The 21,687-nt window shown below is 44.1% G+C and overlaps 1 protein-coding gene across 3 annotated transcripts in view; it reads left to right on the forward strand.

The window, feature by feature from the left end:
- Positions 1–94: 94 nt before the first annotated feature.
- Positions 95–21,687, forward strand: part of SRP68 (signal recognition particle 68kDa) — a 40,295-nt gene continuing 18,702 nt past the window's right edge. The window contains exons 1-6 of one of the 3 annotated variants that reach the window (XM_006886194.1): positions 95–286; positions 2,207–2,273; positions 16,892–17,005; positions 19,400–19,595; positions 20,363–20,445; positions 21,436–21,545. In XM_006886194.1, the coding sequence (XP_006886256.1) occupies positions 121–286; positions 2,207–2,273; positions 16,892–17,005; positions 19,400–19,595; positions 20,363–20,445; positions 21,436–21,545 (736 nt within the window). In that variant the 5' untranslated portion in view covers positions 95–120. Of the gene's footprint in view, positions 287–2,206; positions 2,274–16,891; positions 17,006–19,399; positions 19,596–20,362; positions 20,446–21,435; positions 21,550–21,687 lie in introns of all 3 variants that reach the window. The other 2 variants (XM_006886195.1, XM_006886196.1) reach the window with 2 other exon arrangements.

The following is a 21,687-nucleotide window of genomic DNA, read 5'->3' on the forward strand; positions in this document are numbered from 1 at the left end:
CGGGCCGGCAGAGGCGAAGTCCACCGCTATCCCATCAGCCCGCGCGGCAGGCCCGCTCTCTCCCCAGCTCTCGGCTGCCCCTCCTCCTCTATCCCGTCCTGCTCTGCGGCGCAGGGCAAGATGGCTGCCGAGAAACAGGTCCCTGGCGGCAGCGGCGGCGGCGGCGGCGGCGGCGGCGGCGGAGGTAGTGGACGCAGTGCCGGAGGGGACGAGAATAAAGAAAACGAACGACCGTCAGCCGGATCGAAGGCCAACAAGGAGTTCGGGGATAGCCTGAGCTTGGAGAGTATCCTGGAAGAATCAGGCCCGACTCGCAATGACTACGTGTCGATCTGTCGGGCCGGGGGCGGGAGAGGCGGCGGGTCCGAGCACGTCCTGGCCACGGGAGGAGGCCGAGGGTTGCAGTTCCTTTGTAAGAGTTTTGAGGCCTGCTCTCCGACGGGCTTTTCTTAGCATCCCTCTCGGGCCCCCGGTTCAAGACACCCCTTTATCTTCAAGGGGCACGGGGATGTTGGACAGGTTTTCCCAGTGCGCAGTTGGAGGGCGTGGACACAGGTGCCCTTCTGGCTGCCCCCTGAGCTCCTGCCCCGGCTTCTTGAGCCATCCATCCGGGGAGAGCAAAGGGCAGGCTTGACGTATGGACTCGATGACTTGATCTGACAGCCGTGGAGGCTAGAGTGGTCAAAGATGACAGCTTGATGCTGGGTACAAGGAGGCAGGGATTGACTGCTTCGTGGGAACGGTGGTTACCTATTTCGATGTAAACTATCCTACAGATCTTTATGGTGTGTAGACATTTTATCCTGTTGAGAGCTGTCAGATGAGCTGTAGGAATTGGATTCTAATTTCCATATAGTGTGTAGCACAGTGCAGTGTTTGTGACACTAGCTCGTAGGTTTTTTAAATGAATAACAGAAAAATATCGATTCCTTTCTGAAAGAGCACAAGTCGTTTGACGTCTCCATTAGTTAAGCTTTTAGAAGTTTGGAGTTTTGCTTATTAGGTCTAATTCCATATGGACGTCACGATGCCTGAATTTCAACAGCTGTGTATTTCCCTGTCTTTTTAAAATATTAGAATAACTCCTTTGTTGGTGTCTTGTTAGATGCCCGTGTAGTGTATAACTTGCTGGGGCTTTATGAACAACAGATTTGAATCCTGACTTCTCCTGTGCCGACCTTATCATCTCTGACACACTGCCTGGCCCATCCATCATGGCAGCCACTGTGTCAACACGTGTGGTTGAAGATCTTTCTCTTGTGCTGACCCTCTGTTTTTCCAAGCATGATGTCCCTTTCCAAGAAATAGCGTCTCCTAACAACATGCTGGACATATGTGAGAAAAAGCTTTATCATTCTTGTCTTCAACAAGCATTCTGGTTGCGCTTTCTCCAAAACATCTATGTGTTCTTTAGACAGTCCATGGGATATTTGGTGTTTATTATTTAAATTTGCATGTAGACCAAAGCATTGAGAAACTTAATGCTGAAATTGTAGCTGAAAGTCATTGGACTTCCAGGGTTTAGAAACTTACAGAGGTCGAGTGAGTGATCAGGGTTTCTTTTAAAAGGAGTAATATTTTAGAGCAGCTTTTAGCCTGGTTGACACCTGCTCACAGTTTCCTGCAGAAGTGCAGCTGTTAAGGAAAGTTAGATTTGGCAGTTGTGGGAAGTTATGTGAATAGAGCTGTAGTACCCGTATTTTTTTTTTTTTTAATTTTTATTTATTTATTTATTCTTTTTATGTGTGTACCGTCAAATTGGATCTGACTGGTACAGGAGGCGATTGTTCCTCCTTCTTCAGCAAGTACCCGTATTTTTTAAGGCTGAATCTGAATTAGCTTGTGTGAGTGAATTGTGGGAACTGGGTTTAAATGAGTGGTGTCTTTCTTGGTGACTTTTTCAGAATCCAGCTGCTTTATTTTAGCTTTTGGCTTTGAGAAGTACAGAATGGCTAAGAATGTTGTCCTCTTTTTGTCTGATAATGAAAACAACCCAGGCAATCACATTTTTCTACTTGCTTGGCCCTGTCCCATGACAAGATAACTACATCTGAGAATGGTTATAGGACATTTTATTAGTTAATGTACTGTGGAGTGAAGAAATGCTTAATGTGCTATAGGTTGGTACATATATAACCTAATAAGGGTAAGTCTTGAATCGCTTGGATTTTTGTCATTTTAAGCTTTTCCTTAATCTGGAATTCAGTTCTTCAGATTATTAAGGAATCCCAGCAACAGCATGGTTTACGGCATGGAGATTTTCAGAGATACAGGTGGGTACCATGTGCAGTTGTGTGAACATTTTCAAACTTGCCTTGTGTTTGTTAATATCCTGCTCTTTGTGACTAACAGAAGGTGGATTTAGGGAGACTAGCTCTGAATTTATAGTGAATTCTAAAAAGGGAATTATTTTGTAAACTTGAAATTCTCTAGTGAATAAAATGAGCCAAGCTTTTTACCATGGATACACTTAGAAGTATCTGCTAAAAATAATGGGGCAATTATGGTAAACAGTTTAACATAACTATGTTGAAGCATCTTGGCAGTTTAAATATAAAGGAATTTCTGTGATATTGATACATTTTTATAACAGCCTTTAAATTGGAAAATAATGTAATAGGAATCTTAGAAAGTAGAAAAGATGCCTGGTGTGATGTGTGATAATCTAATAATTTCTAAAAGAGAATCAGTCAATTCTTTGTGTCCTGTAGATACTATGGGCTTGAATACTTGATTCTTAGAAAGTACTGCTAAGATGCTCTATGTCTCAGGTTGTCATTATTCATTCATTTGAAAACATATGAGGAGCACCAAGTGCCAGATGCTGTTCTAGGCGCCAGACCAGTTGCTGTCGAGTTTCCTGACTCCTGACGGGCCTGTCTACACAGAGAATTGCTCCACAGAGTTCAGCCTCATGGCCTTTTGGAAGTAGACGGGGCCTTTCTTTGAACGTGTGTCTAGGTCGGTTTGATCATCCAGTTTTTCACTTAGTACCTGTGTGTTAACCTTTTGTGGTTAGTTAGTGGAGAACAGTAAATAACACATAAGGGTTCTTTCAAATAATTTGTTTTCTGGTGATTAAATAAGAATGTCTGCTCAGAATGAACATTAAAGGCGGTAATACGAAAGGGATGAGCTGGCGGGACACTAGCTTAGGTGTTGAGGGCCCTGTGTTAGGAACGACCCTGTGATCCGGGCATGCAGCAGAGAGCTGTGCCCTCCAGTCAGCCATGTGGCATGCGTCAGCAGAGCTGGGCAGACTGAGCCACAGGACAGTGGCGTGAGGTGAGGTTGGAGAGGACAGGGCTCGCCTGAAGAGTTCAGGTTTTGATCTCATTGTGGTTGGAAGCCATGAGAGAATTTTGAACAAGGGGCTGTTAGGACCCAGATTATTGTTTAAATTATTAAGGAAATCTCCAGACTCCAGTGTAGATACAGTATAACTCGTGAACTCATTATTGAGTCATTTATGGTCATCAGTCGTCGTCCTCTGCCCTTCTTGATTCTTTTGTTCCATCCCTACTGTAGAGTGATGAATTTCCCCCAGCCCACGTGTATGTACCTTTTGTAAACCTGCACCAGATGAAGGAGGAGACATTAATGGCGCCCTGGGAGCCCCCATGCAGGTTTCACAGGGGTAGCACGTTTGTCCCTCTGCTTGCAGTGTGGGAGAGTTCACTTCTCCATGGCCTTGCCAGCATTCATCTGATCTCCTTATATTTATTGTGCTAGATTGTTTTAAAATAAATCCTAGACATACCATTTTATCAGTACCTGACATTGTATCTTTAAGTAGATAAGGCCTTTTAAAATCATACCCATGTGCAGCTGTGTCAAATTCAGTGCTAGCCCCACCCCATGGCTGGTACTGGCCCAAAAGGCTGCCATAGAAACACTGTAACTCATGGGCCCTGTTTCCCTCTCTTGGGCCTCAGGGATAAATTTTGTTACAGACATCAAGAAGAAAAAAAAAGGCATACCCACAATGCCATTATCCCACTTAACCAAATGAACACCTATTCCTCTAACATCTTCCCCAGTGATGTGAATGGTGTTTGTTAAGGGCTGGGGTGCTGGCCTTGCCTCCCAGTGACCCCCAGCACAGCTGGTCTGGTGCCAGCCCCACAGTTGTGGCTGCTTTTGAGCGCATTGTTCTAGCCACTGTGCCAGTCTGTCACTTTGAAGATCTTCCTCTTTTTCGATGACTCTGTTTTACCAAGGACACTGTCCTGCTCAGGGATTGATCCAAAGAGCATGAGATAAAGTTTCATCATCTTCACTTCTAAGGAACCTCCTAGCTGTGCTTCTTGCAAGGTGGGTTTGTTCTTCCTCTGGCAGCCCATGGGATAGACAGGATTCTTTGCCACCTCCATAATGCACAGGTGTCTATTCTTCTGTCCTCCGTATTCCTTGTCCAGCTGTTGTGTGCATATGAGGTGATTGAAAATGCCGTGACTGGACCTGGCACAGAAATCACCTTTGCGCTCAACTTATAGCCAAACAATAGATAGGCCTATAAGGTGATCCAGAGAGGGACTTCTTAGAGCCGTCAACCATGTAGGATCTTTTTTGCCAGAATAAGTCCCAGGAGGCAGGTGGATAGGCAAGGACAAGTGGAAACAGGAACACAGAGGAAGAGCCCTGCCGTGGTGGGGCTGTCATGTCACAGCTCACAGTGTGTGTGGATTGCTGAATGGAAAACCAGTTTGCTCTAAACTTTTACTCAGATCACAATAAAACATTTACAAAGAGAAAATACTGACTCGGGTCAGATGCATTTTAGTTTTTGATATAACAGCTTTGCTTTTTGAAAGGGCTTTTGCAGTGTGTTTGCTCGATGTAGTAAATCTTTTGATTTCTTCACTGCTGCTTCCATGATTGTTAATTGCGGGTCCAAGTTAAAAGAAATTGTGGATGAGTCCACCTGTGGTGCGCAATACTGCTTACTGGTCTAATTGTAAGGGCTTATATGTCATTGTGTGAGGTCCTTGTACGGTGATGTAAATTATAGTCTTTTATTTTGCCTGATTTCTCTATAATGTCTGTTAAAAATTTATTCTAATAAAGATGCAAACACTCACAGTGCATTGTTTTGTTTTGTTTTTAATTGTGATTTCAGTACAAGTTTCCTGAGTGGTTTAGGTCCCAGTCAGCAGTTTGTGCACAGTTATACATTGCTTTAGTTACAGTCTTCACAATGCATGCTCATTCTGCTTTATTTCCATTCTGGTTGTCTTGTTTCCATTAATCTAGTTTTCTTGTCCCATTCATTCTTAGTTGCTTTTAAAGTAAATGTTGGCTGTTTGGGCTCATAGACATTTGTAAAGGAGCACTGTGTTTAGGGTAACAGTCATGCTGTTTTGAGTCAGTTTGCTATGAGGCTACAGGATGCCATCAGGCTTTAGTGTCAGTTCAGGATTTGAAGAGTATCTTAGGGTAATAGTCTTGGAATCCCAGCCAGCCAGTAAGGTTTGTTGTTTGTTTTGTTTTTTAAAGGAGTTTGAGGTTCTGTTCTCCACCCCCCACCCTACCGTCTCTTGTGACCTAATCAGAATAGTTAGCCCTGATCACTGGGCACTGTCTGTCCAACTCCTGGTTTCAGCATAGAAGAGAACATGGTTCCTGTAGACTCTTCTTCTATAGAATAGTTTCTTCATGATTCTTTACTATTTTGGAAAAAAATTATTCTAGTTGTTGTGTCAGGATGCACTGTTAAGTGTCCAGATAAGGGTAACCCAATTAAGAGGCATATTCAGCCCCTATGTGGTGATAAGGCTTGAACTAGGATGTCAGCAATGGAAAAAGAGATTAAAGAGTGAATAGGATTGGGATATTTGGAAGGAGAGTTATGAGGGTTCACTGATGGATTAGATGTAAGCCTCAGGAGAGGAAGAGGTGAGAGTAACTGGTAGTTGGGCTTGAACGGGACTTCACAAGATTCCATTATGTGAATGAATTTCCGTTTGCTTATCATTGTTGATACGCTTGCATTTGAACTTGGTTTGAATTTGCATGATAGCACCATTTATGGAAGTCAGAAGACGGGGGAAAAGTTGGTAGAGTGGACGCAGAGGATAATTTCTGCTTTGGAGATGCCTGTTAGATGTCCAAGTGGGACGTCAGCGAGGTCCTTGGATCTGTGAATTTGGAGTTCAGTGGAGACGTGAGAGCTGAGAATAGAGACTTACTCACGACAAGCCCTTCAATGGGGACCAATGTGATTGAGGTTATGAGCCCGGTGGTGTTTCTCTTCCACCTTGCTGCCTACGAAGAGGGTTGAGAAACTGGTTAGAAAGGTAGGAGGAAGCCGAGAGGAGAAAGTGTTCCAAAAAAGGATGAAGTGACATATTTTCAGAAGCTTCTGGGTAGTCATGTGACAGGAGACTAGGGAGGACGTTAATGTTTTTGTGTTTATAAAATTTTGAGATAATTACAGTTCCACATGCAGTTATAAGAAATAATATAGATTCCATATAGAATGAAATGCTTGCAGTTCAAACCTGCTCGCTGGCACACTGAAGAGCCTAGACCTGTCTCTGCTTCTGTAGAGACTGCAGATGGGAGACTGTGCAAAAGGTACTTGTAATTTGTGAACTCTGGTGGCCTCGTGGCAAGAAGTGGCACTGCATTCCCAAACGTGTGGCTCAGCTTCTCTGTGGGAGGATAGATGGGCAGTCTCCTCCCATGTGGTTACTCTGTACAACTAGTGCTTCTAAACCCACTGGAGGGTCAGCTATGGGTCGGTTCTGACTCTGCAGTACACTACAACAGTCTGTTAACCGGGACCTCTGGTGGCTTGTTGGTAATAAGTTGCACTGCGATCTCAAAGGCACAGAGTTTGAATCTACCAGCTGCTCTGCAGAAGGATAGACAGTCGGCTTCCATGGGATTTATTGCCTCTGAAAACCTGACTCCACGGTGCACAACTCTGGATGTGCCCCAGAGTACTTGACCAGTTACTCCCTGAAGGACATGCAGGTTGTCTAGATTTTAGCTGTTAGAAATAAAGGTCTTGGAGACAGTTGTGTACATGTTTTTGTGAGAGCATGTTTTCATTTTCTGGGCCATTAGCTGCAAGTCTAGTTTTTAGGAAATTTCCAAACTGCTTATCTGAGTGATGGTATGTTGCAAACGGAGGGTCCCAAAGAACGGAATAATTTTATAATTATTAATAAAGAGACAAACAGCCAGGAATGAGATAGAGCAGAGAGCATAAAACAGGGGGTCAGCAGTTCTCGACTGAAGACCTCAAGCCATGCTTCTCTAAGTATTTATTTAGAATCATAAGATAATAAAAGTAAAATCACAAGGAAGTACAAAACAAAGGATAATGGTGAACTCAACAAAGTTGACTCCTAGGGAACGCCCCAGTGTCACAAGGTGACCTTCAGCTTGTATTAAGCTTCCCTCATTTCCCCATACAGCATTTGGTCTACTACTATTAAATTTGATATTTGGCTTCCCTCAATGGTATATCATTTTACATGCTCCCCTTGATGTACAAGGGACCCAGTTTCTCTGCATCCTCACCAGCGTTTGGTGGTGTCTCTGTTATTTTAGCTGTTCTTTAAAGTATGTATTAGTATCTCATTAATTAGCATTCCCTTATGGCTCAAAGAGGAATGTCTATGTTTTATTAACTGTGCAAAGGCATTTGACTGTGTGGATCACAACAAACTGTGGCTGAGAAGAATGGGAATCCCAGAACACTTGATTGTGCTTATAAAAAAACCTATACATGGACCAGGAGGCAGTCATCAGAACAGAGCAAGGAGACACTGCATGGTTAAAAAATCGGGAAGGGTGTACCCCAGGGATGTATTCTGTCTCCATACCTTTTCAGTCTGTCTGCAGAACAGATCATCTGGGAGGCTGGGCTCTATGAGGAGGAATGTGGCATCAGCATTGGAGGAAGATTCATCAAAAGACTGCCTTATGCAGATGACACACCCTTCTTGCTGAAACTGAGGAGAACCTGAAGCTCTTACTATAGAAGGTTAAGGACTGCAGCCTTCAATATGGATTGAAACTCAACATCAAGAAAACAAAGATTCTCACCACTGGGCCAATTGCTAGCATCATTATGGGCGGTGAAGAGATTGAGATTGTTAACAGCTTTAGTTTGCTTGGCTCCACAGTCAACACTCGGGGTATCAGCAGCCAGGAAATGAAGAGACAGATTGCATTGGAAAAGTCTGCTGTCAGGGACCTCTCTAGAGAACTGAAGAGCAACCACGTCAGTCTAGAGACTAAGGTGCACCTGATACAGGCCATAGTCTTTGCAATTGCTTGCTATGCGTCAGAGAGCTGGACAATGACTAGTGATGATAGAAAGAGAATTGATGCCTTTGAGCTGTGGTGCTGGAGAAGAGTGTTGCATATACCATGGACTGCTAGGAGAACAAGCAGGTTTGTCCTGGAGAGGGTGTGACCAGGCTGCTCCTTGGAGGCAAGGATTCTGAAGCTTCGTCTGATATACTTTGGACATGTTACAAGGCAGGACCAGTCCTTACAGAAGGGAGTCATGCTTGGAAGGGTGGAGGGACAGTGCAAGAAGATCCTCAATGAGATGGATTGATTCAGTCACTGGGGCAGTGGGCATAGGTGTGTCACAGACAATAAGGTTGGCACAGGATAGAGTAGGGTTTAGGGCTATTGTACAGAGGGTCACTATGAGTCGCAAGCAACTCGAGGGCACATAACAACAGTGGCTTGAAGAGAGCTCGCTGGTGGCCTAGTGGTAAGAAGTTGTACTGCCATCTCAGAGGCAGGTGGTTTGAACCCACCAGCTGCTCTGTGGAAGAAAGAGGAGCAGTCTTCATCTGTGCAGTTTTCAGCCTCTGAAAACCTGCTGGAGAGTCAGCTTTGAGTTGGTCCCATTTCATAACACGTGCACATAACAACAGCAACAATGCCTTGAAGCACCTGTTAATGAAACTCAAAGACTTTAGCCTTCAGTACGGATTACACTTTGACATGAGATGAAAATTCTCACACCTGGACCAATAGATAACAGAAAAATGGAAGTTGTCAAAAATTTTGTTTTACATGGATCTACAATCAGAACCCATAGAAAACAGCAGTTAAGAAATCAAGTGACGAGGAGCTCTGGTGGCCTAGTGGCAAGAAGCTGCACTGCAATCCCAGAGGTATGCGGTTCAAATCTACCAGATGCTCTGCTGGAGAAGGAGGGGCAATCTCCTCCTGTACCAGTCAGATCTGATTTGCTCACACACGCTCACACACACACACACACACACACACACACACACATTTAAAAAAAATCAAGTGACGTATTACACTGTGCAAATTTGTTGCAGAACTTTTTAAAACACTAAAGAGCAAGGATGTTACTTTAAGGACTAAGGTGTGCTTCACACAGGCCATGGCAGAGGGTCAGTTAAAAGAGGAGGAGCCTCAGTGAGATGGATTGACCAGTGGCTGTGACAGTGGGCTCATGCACAACAGTGGTGGTGAGGGTGCTAACAGGATGGTTGGTGTGGTCTGTTGTTCTTGGCACTAGGACAATAACAAGTGACTGGTGTGTTCAGCGTCTTTCCTGTGCTTATTTGCCATTTGCAAATCCTTTCTGGTGAAAAGTGTCTTCATGCCTTTTTTCTAATGTTTTAATGTTGTTTTTTTTATGTTCTAATGTTTTCTAATTAGGTATTTGGATTCATTTCTCCTGTTGGGTTTTGAGAGTTCGCTATTTTTCTAAGTGGTCACTCCAGCATCAGTTATGCACGTTTGGGATACTGTCTCCCAGTCTGTGTCCAGTTTCCATCTCCTCAGAGGCAGGCTCGCAGGGCAGAATTCTCGATTCAGAAAGTATGTTATCTGTATATGGATTTAGTGTCAAGTTAAAAAACTCTGGCATAGTTCTTGTTAATGTAAATTGTGTCTGGTTTTTGGTCTAAATGTGTATTTTACCATTTTCTTTGGTTGTTTACGCTTATGATCTGTTTTGAGTTAATTGTTTTATATGAGATTAAGTGGAGATTAATTTTTTTAGCTAGTGGTTGTTCACCATTTTTTGGAAAGCATCATCCTTCCTCTCTGAAATTAATATCGCCTCTTTGTCAGAAATCGGGTTAAGTGAGCCACAGAGATGTATCTACTCTGCTCTCTATATTGATCTCCGTCTGTCCTTTGAACCACATGGTAATAACCACTGCAACTAAAGAAGTCTTAGAATTTGCTAAACTGACTACTTCAGTTGTATTTTTTTTAAAAAACAAGTGCTTTAGCTATTCTGCTTTCTTTGCCTTGCTGTATGATTTTTAGAGTAATCTTGGCTCTATCTGTAAGAAATCTTTTTTATTTTAAAATTGATGTTCAAATCACTATTGATAAAAATTGCCTAAAATGTGTGTATAAATTTGGAACAAATGGACATCTTTAATATATTGAGTCTTCCAATCCATAATAGGTCTCTATTTCTCTAGGTCATTGATTTTTTTTTTAAATATTCTCAGAACAAAAGGAAATAAGAACAAAATTCTCATTGTGTAATTTTCAGCATGTGAGTTTTGTACTGTGCTGTTAGCTTTATTCCTGAGTACTTTCTTTTGAAGGAGGATCAATTGTGAATGGTATTTTTAATTTCAGCATTATTGATGGCATTTTAGGAACAATTTGAAGGAAATGATGAGCATGGAAGCTTGATTTTAGAGTAGGTTAAGGAGAGAGGGAGAGGTGAGGACTTGGAGAGATGGCAGCTGTGGGCCTTGAGGACATTTTGTTGGAAAGGAAGAGAACTAGGAAAGTAACTCAGCTGTGGGCGTGAGGCCAGAGCGCTTTTCTGTATGTCTGTGTTTAACAGAGTCTCACTCCAAGGCTCTCTGGTAATTTGTGTGTTTTACTAACAGCGTAGCTTGGCTGTGAGTTATGTTGATGTTCCTTAATATGTTGAGTGTCTCTCCTGTTGGAGAGTAACAATGAGTGGTTGTGTTTTGTCTTATCTGCTTGTTACTGCTGTAGGTTAGGAGATAATTACTGTGCTTCAGTCAGGTGAGCACTAGCTTTGGAACAGAAGTTGTTTGATAGGAATGGACTGTTAACTTGCTTTGAGAGAAATTGTCCAGGTTTGTCTTTATGTGAGAGATCCGGAATAGACGGACCCTGAGCCTACTGCTCTTAAGTCTGTTTGGATGGCTGGTGACTCTGGAGGGCAAAGAACTGGCCCGTAGGTTTCTGGGGCTCTGTCTTTACAGAAGCAGGTTGCCTCATCTGCTCATCCTGGAGCGCTTGCTGGGTTTACAGCCTGCTGCTTAACCCACTGTGCTACCAGGACTGCTGCTCTCTGCTGGCAGTTGTTAGTAAACATCATTTATTTATTGCTGTGTTTATGGTGGAGAATTTAAGTGGTCCAAAATTTGTCCCAAGGCGTTGTGGTTGTGTGGTGGGTGGTCTGCTGCATGCTGCACTGCGTCAGATCTACAGCCTTCCACAGGAGGAGGCTGGGAGGCCGTTCTCATAAGGGGACAGCTCTGGGGACGTGCTGGGTGTTGGAATTGACTTGCAACAACTCAAATGTTGTATATGCTCATCTAGATTATTTTAAGATGTTAGTTAAGAAGTTAGATGTCTGTGTTTTGGTTTGTTGGGGTTTTTTCCTCTTTCTTTTTTCTTTCTGTTTTTTTGATGACTGTTTTAAAACCTTCCTTGTTTTGTTCTGGACACTGGAGATAGTACACTGTGAGAGTGTATGTTGAAAATCTCTCGACCAGCTCTTTCAGCAAAGATTATTGTTTAGTCCTCATTTGATTTCATTGAGGAGGGGCTTTTGAAAACATCTTTCATAACCAAAACCAAACCCTTTGCCGTCAAATCGGTTCTGATTCATAATGATCCTATAGGATAGAGGTCCCCATAGGACAGAGTGAGCTTGTCTAGTGAGGAGAAAACAGGACATGAGCATCTCTGAAAGGGACAGAGGGAGTAAAAATAGCACAGCCTGTCACGGCCCCAAAGCAGAAAACAGGAAAAGAGCCTGTAACCCAGCCCTGTGGTGCCTCTAGAGCCCCAGCAGTAGAGCGGCATTTGTTCGTGGCCGACTCACAGCCTCACTGTCACAGCACCAGTAATGGGGTTTATTAGGGAAATGATTCGGAGAGCAGAGGAGGCAAAGAGTATCTCACAGTACAGGTCCAGGCTTTCGCTGGACAGCACAAGACACAATTCCTCAGGAAGTTTCCTCAGGTTTCAATTCAGCGGTCAAACCCAAAGCATCCAGCAAGGTTTGCCTCAGAGGACTTACAAGTCAGCTTCTCCTTTAAACCCCACAAGAACAACCAAGCCTTTAATGGTGGCCAGCACAAATGCAGGAAGCCTCGGGTCACACTTGGCCACCGTTTGTCCACAGCAGTGCCAGTCTCTCCACCACTAGGGTCTTGATCTCCCCGGGTTCTTGCCATCACAAGCCATGCTCAGCTCAAGTCTTGCTGCCCAGGGTAGGAAGCATTCTCTTTATCAGCTGATGCTGATTTGCAAGACCACATGCTTGCAGTTCAGGTTGCTGGAGACCAGTGGGGCAAACTAACCATAATGGCCAAAAAAATAAGCCCTACCTTTTAGGCTAACACTACAGAGTTTAAAGGACAGAGTGACCCTGTAGGTCGGAACGACCCTGAAGGACAGAGGGACTCCATAGGATCGAGTAACCCTGGAGAACAGGATAGTCCGTCCGTAAGGTATCTAACGTGGGTGGCATTATGGAAGCTGTCTGGCAGTGGGCTCAAACCATCCGCCTTTCAGTAAGCAGCTGAGCACTTCTACCATTACACCACCAGCTCTCCTCCTTATCGCCTTGGACTTCTAGAAATTATGGTTATAACAAAAGATTAACAGACAAGAACCTGCTTGTGACCCAAATGATGGTTAACCAAGCAGCATCAACATTTTTGGCCTATTTCCTTTCAGATTTTAAAAAATGTTTCTGTTTGTATATATAAGAGTAAAATTTTGCATCTTAGGTTTAAAAGACACTTATATTTCCTTAAGCATGTTTTAGAAGTGAAAATAAAAATATAAAGAGTAACACATACTCATCTACAGAAGGAATCACCTGCATTGTCGTGTATCGTGTGTCAGCCAAGGCAAGAGAAGCGAGAGCCAGTTTCAGCCGCCCGCTCCTGGCCTTTCTCCTTCACTGGTGTCATAGATGTGTGCGCATGCTCCCAGCCCATCCTTAGGGCTTCCTCATATAGAAATACATTTCTGCCTGCTCTACCATCTGGTATTTTCAGTCTTCTATCTGTAAACTTTTTCTTAAGTTTGATCCTAGTGAACATACAACTTTGTGCCTTGCTTTTTGTTGAACATTTTATCGTGTTTATTTCTCTGTGCCTGTAAAAAAGCACCTGAACAGGATTTTATTTTTTGGTGTATAACATCCCAGTGTGTATGGATGTACCATAATTTATTTACCTTCCTCCGTTAAATTGATTCTTCAGGTGATAACAAATTTTGTAGCCTTAAAAATGTTCCTGTGCTCACTTTGGCAGCACATATATTAAAATTAGGACAGTGCAGAGAAGATTAGCATGGGCCCTGCGCACAGATGACATGCATATTTGTGAAGTATTCTATATTTAAAAAAAAAATTGCCACTGCAATCCCAAAGGTACATGGTTTGAATACACCAGATGCTCTGTTGGAGAAGGAGGGACAGTCTCCTCCTGTGCCAGTCAGATCAGATTTGACGATACAAACCCACAAAAAAATAATAAAATTAAAAAAACAACAACCCCAAACTTAAAAAAAAATTGCTCCAATGAGTCTCATACTTTTTTTTTACACTGTTTTTTTAAAAAAAAATTTGTTAGGGTCCGTCTAACTCCTAGCGACCCTTTGTACGACAGGATGCAGCTCTGCCCAGCCCTGCGCACCCTGTCTCTCCGGTGCTTATGTTGACAGCACTGTGTCAGTCTGTCTCAGTCAGGGCTTTCCTCTCCTTCGCGGCCCACGTCCTCTGCTTGTTCAAGCCTGTCCTGTCTGAGAGATGCACCCCTCCTGATAACATGCCCACGGTGTGCGAGATGAAGTCTCAGCATAATCACCTCCAAGGAGCACTCCTGCTGCCTGCAAGACAGGTTTGCTCATTCTTTGGCATTCTGTGGTATATTCGCTGTGCTTTACCAATGCTACCATTAGAAACAGAGCCCAGTGACACACGGTAAATGCGAGGCTGCCAGCCAAAAGGTTGGTAGTTTGAGTCCATCAGTTGCCCTGTAGGAGAATAGACTTGAAAGTCTGTTCCTGTAAAGACCACAGCCTACAAAGTGTGCCATCATCAGCTCTGCTCAGACGTTGAGTAACCGTGTTAGCGCCGACTTGATAGCACAGAGACAACATAGACTGCCATTCGTGGGATAGGAACATTTCTAATCTGATTTTGAGAAATCTTGCCAGGAAAGGTTTTCCAGTTTATACTAGTGTACAGGCGTGAGCATTCCACAAAAAGATAAGTGATGATTAGAGTCATACTAGGAGTTGAGGGGGATGTCTGGTTCATAGATTAAAGCAGAGTATTATTTCTTCTGTTTAATAATCTGTATGCTAGCTAGTAGCTTTGAGAATTACTTAAATGCTGAAGCGTCATCCAAGTACCATTTTTTTTAATTGGAGGAAAAACAAATTGGGGGTACAAGGAGGTGAGGGTTGGGGGCAGAAGGGTGAGGATGGGTAGGGATGCAGTTGCAGACCTGCAGAAATTGGTTGGTGGGGGGCCAAGTATCATTTTATATTGTAAATGATCTGCTGTATTATTTCCACTTACTCTGAAAAACACCTCATTGCCATTTAATCAGTTCTGATCATAGTGACCCTTCAGGAAGGGGTTGTTCTCACCTCCCTGTGGGGATCTTTCTCCCTCACAGTGGCTGGTGGCTTTGAACGATCAGTGTTTTGGTTAGCAGCTGATTGCTTTAATCAGTGCCACAAGGGCCCCTCTTTTGATTTAAAAGGATATATGTGTACGGGGAGGGAGCTTTGGTGACCTAATGGTAAGAAGCTGTGCTGCAGTTCCGAAAGCACATGGTTCAGACCCTCCTGCAACTCCATGGAGAAAGGTGGACTGTCCTCCTGTATGATTTATAGCCTCTGAAAACTCACTGGAGGGTCAGCCATGGGTTGGTACTGTCTCAACGGCACCCAACAGAAAGAACGTACACACGAGCATTCTCCTCCCCCGTGGTGCTGTACAGCCTCTGAAAACCCACTGAAGGGTCAGCCATGGGTTGGTTCCAACTTGATGACACATGACAATAATATATACAACATACATACGTATGTGTGGGTCTGTGTCTAAGTCTCATATGAGCATGTTAATCTCATTTTGTCAACCGCATTTCTTTAACACGTATGTTTACGGCTCACAGGGTGCTAAAGCACTCGGGGGATTTAGCGTGGGGATCCTTCCTACGCTGTAGACTGGAGGTGATCATCTGCTTGTGTCAGAACCTGACGTAATGCAGCTGCCTGAGCCCAGAGGCGGGCACCGTCTCCTAGCGGCAACATTTGGAGTCTTCCTGGGTCGTATCCTGATTGGACGCTGTTTAATTCAGATAGGCTCGCAGTTCCTCTCTCCCAATGCCTCCTGCCCTCAGTTACCTCCCTCCCAGTCTGCCTGCTGATGCAGTTGCCATTCACTTAGACGTGTGTCATGTTTTCTTGGTTGTCCTTTTATCTTCACAGTCCTGTCCAGCTAGAGAGTACATTTCCTTTAGAGTGGGTAGTCTGCCTTCTACCTTTATGCTTCTGAATTCCAATCATGTTTTAGCTGTTCAGTCTTTGCGAAGTGAAACATGACTTATGTATAGTAAAGAAACCATGTTTTTGTTACATGTCATCAGGTGTCCTCATAATGACCATCGGAACTTGGGTTTATTTTGTGCCATCCTTGCAATCTCTGCCATGCTCAAACCACATGTTGTTGTTATTTGCCATCAAGGCACCTGTGACCCATAGTGACTCAGTGTACAGCAGCTCTGAACCCTGCCTTGTCCTGAGCCAGTCTCACTAATTCCAACATACCAACCCCCATTACCCCAGTTACTTTATCAGTCCATCTCATCTGGGGTCTTCCTCTCCTGCGCGGTCCTTCTACCCTTCCAAACATGATGTCCTTCTCCAAGGACTGGTCTCTGCTGGCCCATGTCCAAAGTATGTGAGACGGAACCTCAAAATCCTAAGCCTCCAAGAAGAGATGTGGTTTCACCCTCTGCAAGACAGACCTATTTGTTTTCTTCGCGGTGCATGCTATGTTCAAGATTCTTCTCCAGTACCACAACTTGAAGGCATTGATTCTTCTTCTGTCATCTTTAGTCATTGTCGAGCTTTCTAAAGCATAACAGCTAATTACAAAGACTGTGGCCTGGATTAGGCACATCATATACTGACATCATTGTATGTCATACAGGGGAGGTCCCTGACAGCAGATTTACCCAATACAATTAGTCTTTTGATTTCCGGACTGCTGGTGTTAAGAGTGTTGATTGTAGAGTCGAGCAAGCTGTAATTGTTAACAATCGCAATCTCTTCTCCATCTATCATGGTGTTGCCAGTTGGCCCAGTCATGGCGGTGGGGGACGGACACACACACACACACACACACACACACACATGACAGTGAATGTATTCATTATTTCTGTAAGGGAAGTGTCTTTTATGTGCTTGGTAAAATGCTTGTCTGTCAGATATTGTTCTAAAACTAAGCATCCAAATTAAGACAGGCTAGGAAGAATTAACCATCCACTTCAGAAGTATAATAGGCCTTCGAAAACCCTGTGTACAGCAGAGCAAACCATATATAGACTACCCCTAAAATTATTGCAGAATTTCCTATTTAAAACTCTACCAATGACTTTTTGCTTGTGCTTTTTTCTTCTAGGGGTTATTGTTCCCGTAGACAGAGACGTCTCCGGAAGACCCTCAACTTCAAGATGGGGAATCGACACAAGTTCACGGGGAAGAAGGTAACCGAGGACCTTCTGACCGATAGCAGGTATTGGCTGGCTTGGTGCGAGGTGCTGTAGAAACTTGCTAATTCGTTTGTTGAACACTTCCAAGGGCCAGACGCTGTGCCAAGCGCTTTAATAGCTCATGTGCTTCCTTCAGGGACTGTACGGGGTATTTTCATTGTTCTTACATTACAGGATTAGCAGAGTATTAGTCAAAGAGATTTAGTAACTTGTTCAAGGTGTGTGGTGGATGGTAAACACAAGTCAGTGATTAGAAACCTAATCGGTTAAGGTAAGTTTTCTAGAATGCAGAATTTTAGGTCTAAAGGCTTAAATCAAGATACGTGAGAACTGACTGTAATTTCAGAAGAGTTCTGTGGCTCAGTGCTAAGAAATATACCAATGCTTCTCATATGTTGGAGGATTAATCTGTCAAGCAGTATGTTTGAAAGTCTCAAAGTTAGTTCCTCTAACTGGAAAGTTAGTTCTTCTAACGTGAAAGCCAAACCGGACCTCCTGTCACTTGTTTTTAGAAATGAAATGTTATTGGAACCTGGGCTCATTTATTCACTTAGATGTACAGTCACACTGTTACGGCAAAACAGTAGTGATCATCTGACCTGCAGAGCCTGAGACAATTCCTACTGAGCCTTAAGGCTGCCCCGATCTCAGATTTGGCCAGGGCTGACTGTAAGCCAGACTAAGATAGGAGGCCAAGTTCTTGAACCCTGTTGCCTTTGGTCTTGTTGAGACTTACTGTTTAACATATAAAACCAAGAAACACTCCAGGGTAGCACAAGGGCTACATTGTGTGCCATTTACTCTTAACAATGCTAAAGGCTCAGAAGGAAGGGCTTACTTGACTGAGGGAGAAGCCAGGGTGCCTGCCTGGAGGAGGCTGGACCTTGGTGAATGGTGCGAGGAAAGGACATCTGTGTCAAGGCAAATGCTTACAGTGGTGTCTGGATGACTCGGGAGATGGGGTTGGATTCCCAAATGGGAAGTTGTTGTTGTAGGTGTCGTCAGGTCGAGTATGACTCATAGTGACCCTGTGAACAAAAGAACCCTGTTCTATCCTGCACCATCCTCACACTTCCTGACACACAAGAGCCCTTTGCAGCAGTCACTGTGTCAGTCCACTTGGTTGAGGGTCCTTCCTCTCCTTTGCCAACCCTTCACTCTTCCAACACTGTGTCCTTCTCCAAGGAGTAGCCCCTCCTAGCAACATGCCCAAAGTAGGTGAGGTGAAGCCTCATCATTCTTGCCTTCAAAGAGCACTCCAGCTGCACCCTCTCCAGAACATATCTGTTTGTTCTCTTAGCTGTCCATGGGATGTTCAGTGCATTTCTCCAACACCACAGCTTAAAGGCGTCAATTCATTTTCTATCCTTATTCATTGTCCAGCTCTCAGATGCATAGCAAGTAATTGCAAAGACCATGGCCCAAATCAGATGCACATCAGTCCACAAACTCTTGAAAACCCTATGAACACTGAACGGGAAGTAGCAGGATGTGTTGGTTAGATATGATGAAGTCAGTTTCGGGCAAGTCAGAGAATTAAGTACAGAGGTGTAGACTGTTAGAGAGATCTTTTATTAAAGAGTTAAGGTAAAGCGGAACTTTAAGGAAAATTAGTCAAAGTTGCAGTTTAAAGATTCACCAGCATCATGATAAAATAGAGCAGCGCACTCTTCCTGAACCCTCGGTAAGTCACAGAAGCTGTTCTGAGATGGGACCAGCCTACTGATGAGAGTGAAGCACAGAGAGGTTCGCATTGTGCTCAGCATTTCGAATGATGACACTGAGAGTGGAGCCCAGGCGTCCTGGTCTAGGGCCCACACTCTCCAATGTTACAACACCACTTTCTCTTCAGGATTCACTCTGAGTTGATGGAGGTGTTGTTTCAGATGTGAGGCTTTGCTGGATGCCACCCCAGTCCTCTGTTATGGTCCACTGTTAAACTAGACTGGGGAGGAGCAGGCCACGAGCCTGGGCTGACCAAGCCTGTGGTAGTGGCTGGTGCTTCACTGAGTTGCAGGTGCCTTTGAATTGGCTCTTAGTCACGGCTGTCCATCAAGTCGAGAATACGACTCTTGGTTGACCCTGTTAACAACAGATCTGAGCCCTCTCCTTTGCCATCACCATTTCTGACACACTGTGTCCATTGCGTAGTGACCCCTGTGGACTACTACAGGATGAAGCCCTGCCTGGACCTGTGCAGAGTTGCTATATCCTTTCAGTGACTAGGTGATCAGAAATCAGGCAGAGTGTGAGTTGGGACCAGAGATGCTGACTTAGAGCCATGGCTGAGACTAGGAAGAGGAGTTCTGAGGGAGGAGATAGAAATGCGAGAGTCTGAGGAGGGTCCCGTCACAGATGTGTCTGGGTCTGTGTTCCTGGCCTTTGCTCAGTGTCCTTCTTCTCTCTGGTTGGTGTAGATACTTGCTGTTGGTTCTGATGGATGCCGAGAGAGCCTGGAGCTACGCCATGCAGCTCAAGCAAGAAGCCAACACCGAGCCCCGGAAGCGCTTTCACTTGCTGTCTCGCTTACGCAAAGCGGTGAAGCACGCGGAGGAGTTGGAACGCTTGTGTGAGAGCAATCGGGTGGACGCCAAGACCAAGCTCGAGGCCCAGGCTAGTGTCTGCACACCCAGCCTTGCTTTATCGTGGAGATTAGAGAATGTGGCTTTAAACAAAATACAGAAACTGCAGTTAAACAGACCAGAACTTCGTAACATTACAGATTGTTAGTCGGGAAGAAGAAAAAAAACAGACTTCAGATTTTTTTTTAAATAAAATTTTTTTGTTTTAATTGTGATTTTGACAAAAGTTTACAGAAAGGTTAGATTTGCTCAATTTTCTCCCCCCCTCTACTCCCCACCCTAGTTCACTTTCTTTGTTGTTTTGGGGTTGTTGTTTTTTTTCCAATATTCGTTGATTGTTGTACAAACTTCAGATCTTCTAGAAGGTGAAATTGCCTCTTCTTGCTTTTGGTTTTGAGCTCCTGGATTTTGATAGTTAACTGTAATTAATACATGGTTGAAAAACTTGCATCTTGTACTAGGGCAAGTTCACAAAAGAAGAAATCATTTCTCTTACAGAACTTCTTAAAAAGACATGATGGATGTTGCAATTTTATATTCAACTATGGATTCTTACATTGCAACTAAAAATGTGATTATTAAAGTAAAATGAAAATAACCACATTTTGAAGTTCTCTCCAAGAAAGTAAAATCAGTCTCTGACTGATGCGCACTCTCCCTTTTATTCATGAAGTAGGTTTTTGTGTAGAAGTCAGCCAGGATATGGCTGTGTTCTTGATGCTAGGGGTGGAAGCAGGCGTGGGAGAGTGTTGGCGGCTCTGTGGTTCTGAGTCCTCCCCCCCCCCCGCTCTCTTACAGGCCTACACAGCTTATCTCGCTGGAATGCTGCGTTTTGAACATCAGGAATGGAAATCCGCTATTGAGGCTTTTAACAAATGCAAGTGAGTTCAGTGCAAAAGCTTTAGTCACTTCCTATTACTACCATCAGTTCAGGCTTCAGGTAATCTGTGGCTTATTTCTGTGCGAGAGAGGACAGTTCTTTCCTCCACTGCCCACCCCCCACCTAGAAATATTGATTCATCTTTTCTCTTCCTTAGAACATGCTGTCTCAGTTCTCTGGTGCAGCCACAACAGAAATCCCAGAAGTCATGACTTTCAGCAACACATGTGTTCTGTGACCGTTTGGGAGGCTAGAGTTCTAAATCCAGGGAGCCAGGGATCATCTTTGTTCCTCGGTTCCTTAGTGGCTTTTGTGTCACGTGGTATCCATCTTCCCCCACGTGTGTGTCACTTGCTCGAGTAATCTCTTGTATCTCCGAAGAGGTTGGTTTAGGATACACCCTAAACAAATACTCCCATTGACAGAACACACAAATCCATTCTCAATTGGGATTGTAACTATAGAGTCTCCAGGGTGCCCGCAGTCTGTATTTTTTTTTAATTTATTTTATTTCATTATTTTTTGTGTGTACCGTCAAATCAGATCTGACTGGTACAGGAGGAGATTGTTCCTCCTTCTCCAGCAGAGCATCTGGTGGATTTGAACCATGCACCTCTGAGACTGTAGTTGCAGCTTCTTTCCACTAGGCCACCAGAGCTTGCCCGCAGTCTGTATTTTTTATGATTTCCTAGTTATTCCATTTTCTCTCGCACTCTGCTGGACCTTCTGATGTAATCATTTTCAGAGCAGTCGGTAGTGGTAGCCGAGCACCATCTACTTCGTCTGGCCTCGTGGTCAGGAGGCTGCGATCCTCGTGTTCCATCAGGACACTTTTCCCCTGGGAGACACACAGTTCAAGCCTCATGCCAGTTCTGGTCGCTGATAGAAGATCTTTACAGGGCCATGTTTGTTGTTAGCCACTGTGTCCCTGGTGAGTGTATTTTTTAAAAAAATAAGGCTACTGTGAAACCTGGCATTTCTTTCCTCCCAGAACCATCTACGAGAAACTAGCCAGCGCGTTCACAGAAGAGCAAGCTGTACTGTATAATCAGCGTGTGGAGGAGATTTCACCCAACATCCGCTACTGTGCTTACAACATTGGTGAGCAGGGACCAGGCTCCCACACGCCTCAGGGTGGCAGGTGGCCCGGTGGGTCTCAGCCTCAGCGAGCCTCCAGACTTGTTTGACTTTCTTCCCCTTCCCTTGTGTTCAACCATCCATCCTTGGCATGGGTTTTTAATGA

Source organism: Elephantulus edwardii, unplaced genomic scaffold (assembly GCF_000299155.1).
Source record: "Elephantulus edwardii isolate Elephantulus edwardi_28Jun2011 unplaced genomic scaffold, EleEdw1.0 scaffold00048, whole genome shotgun sequence".
NCBI classification, from domain to species: Eukaryota; Metazoa; Chordata; class Mammalia; order Macroscelidea; family Macroscelididae; genus Elephantulus; species Elephantulus edwardii.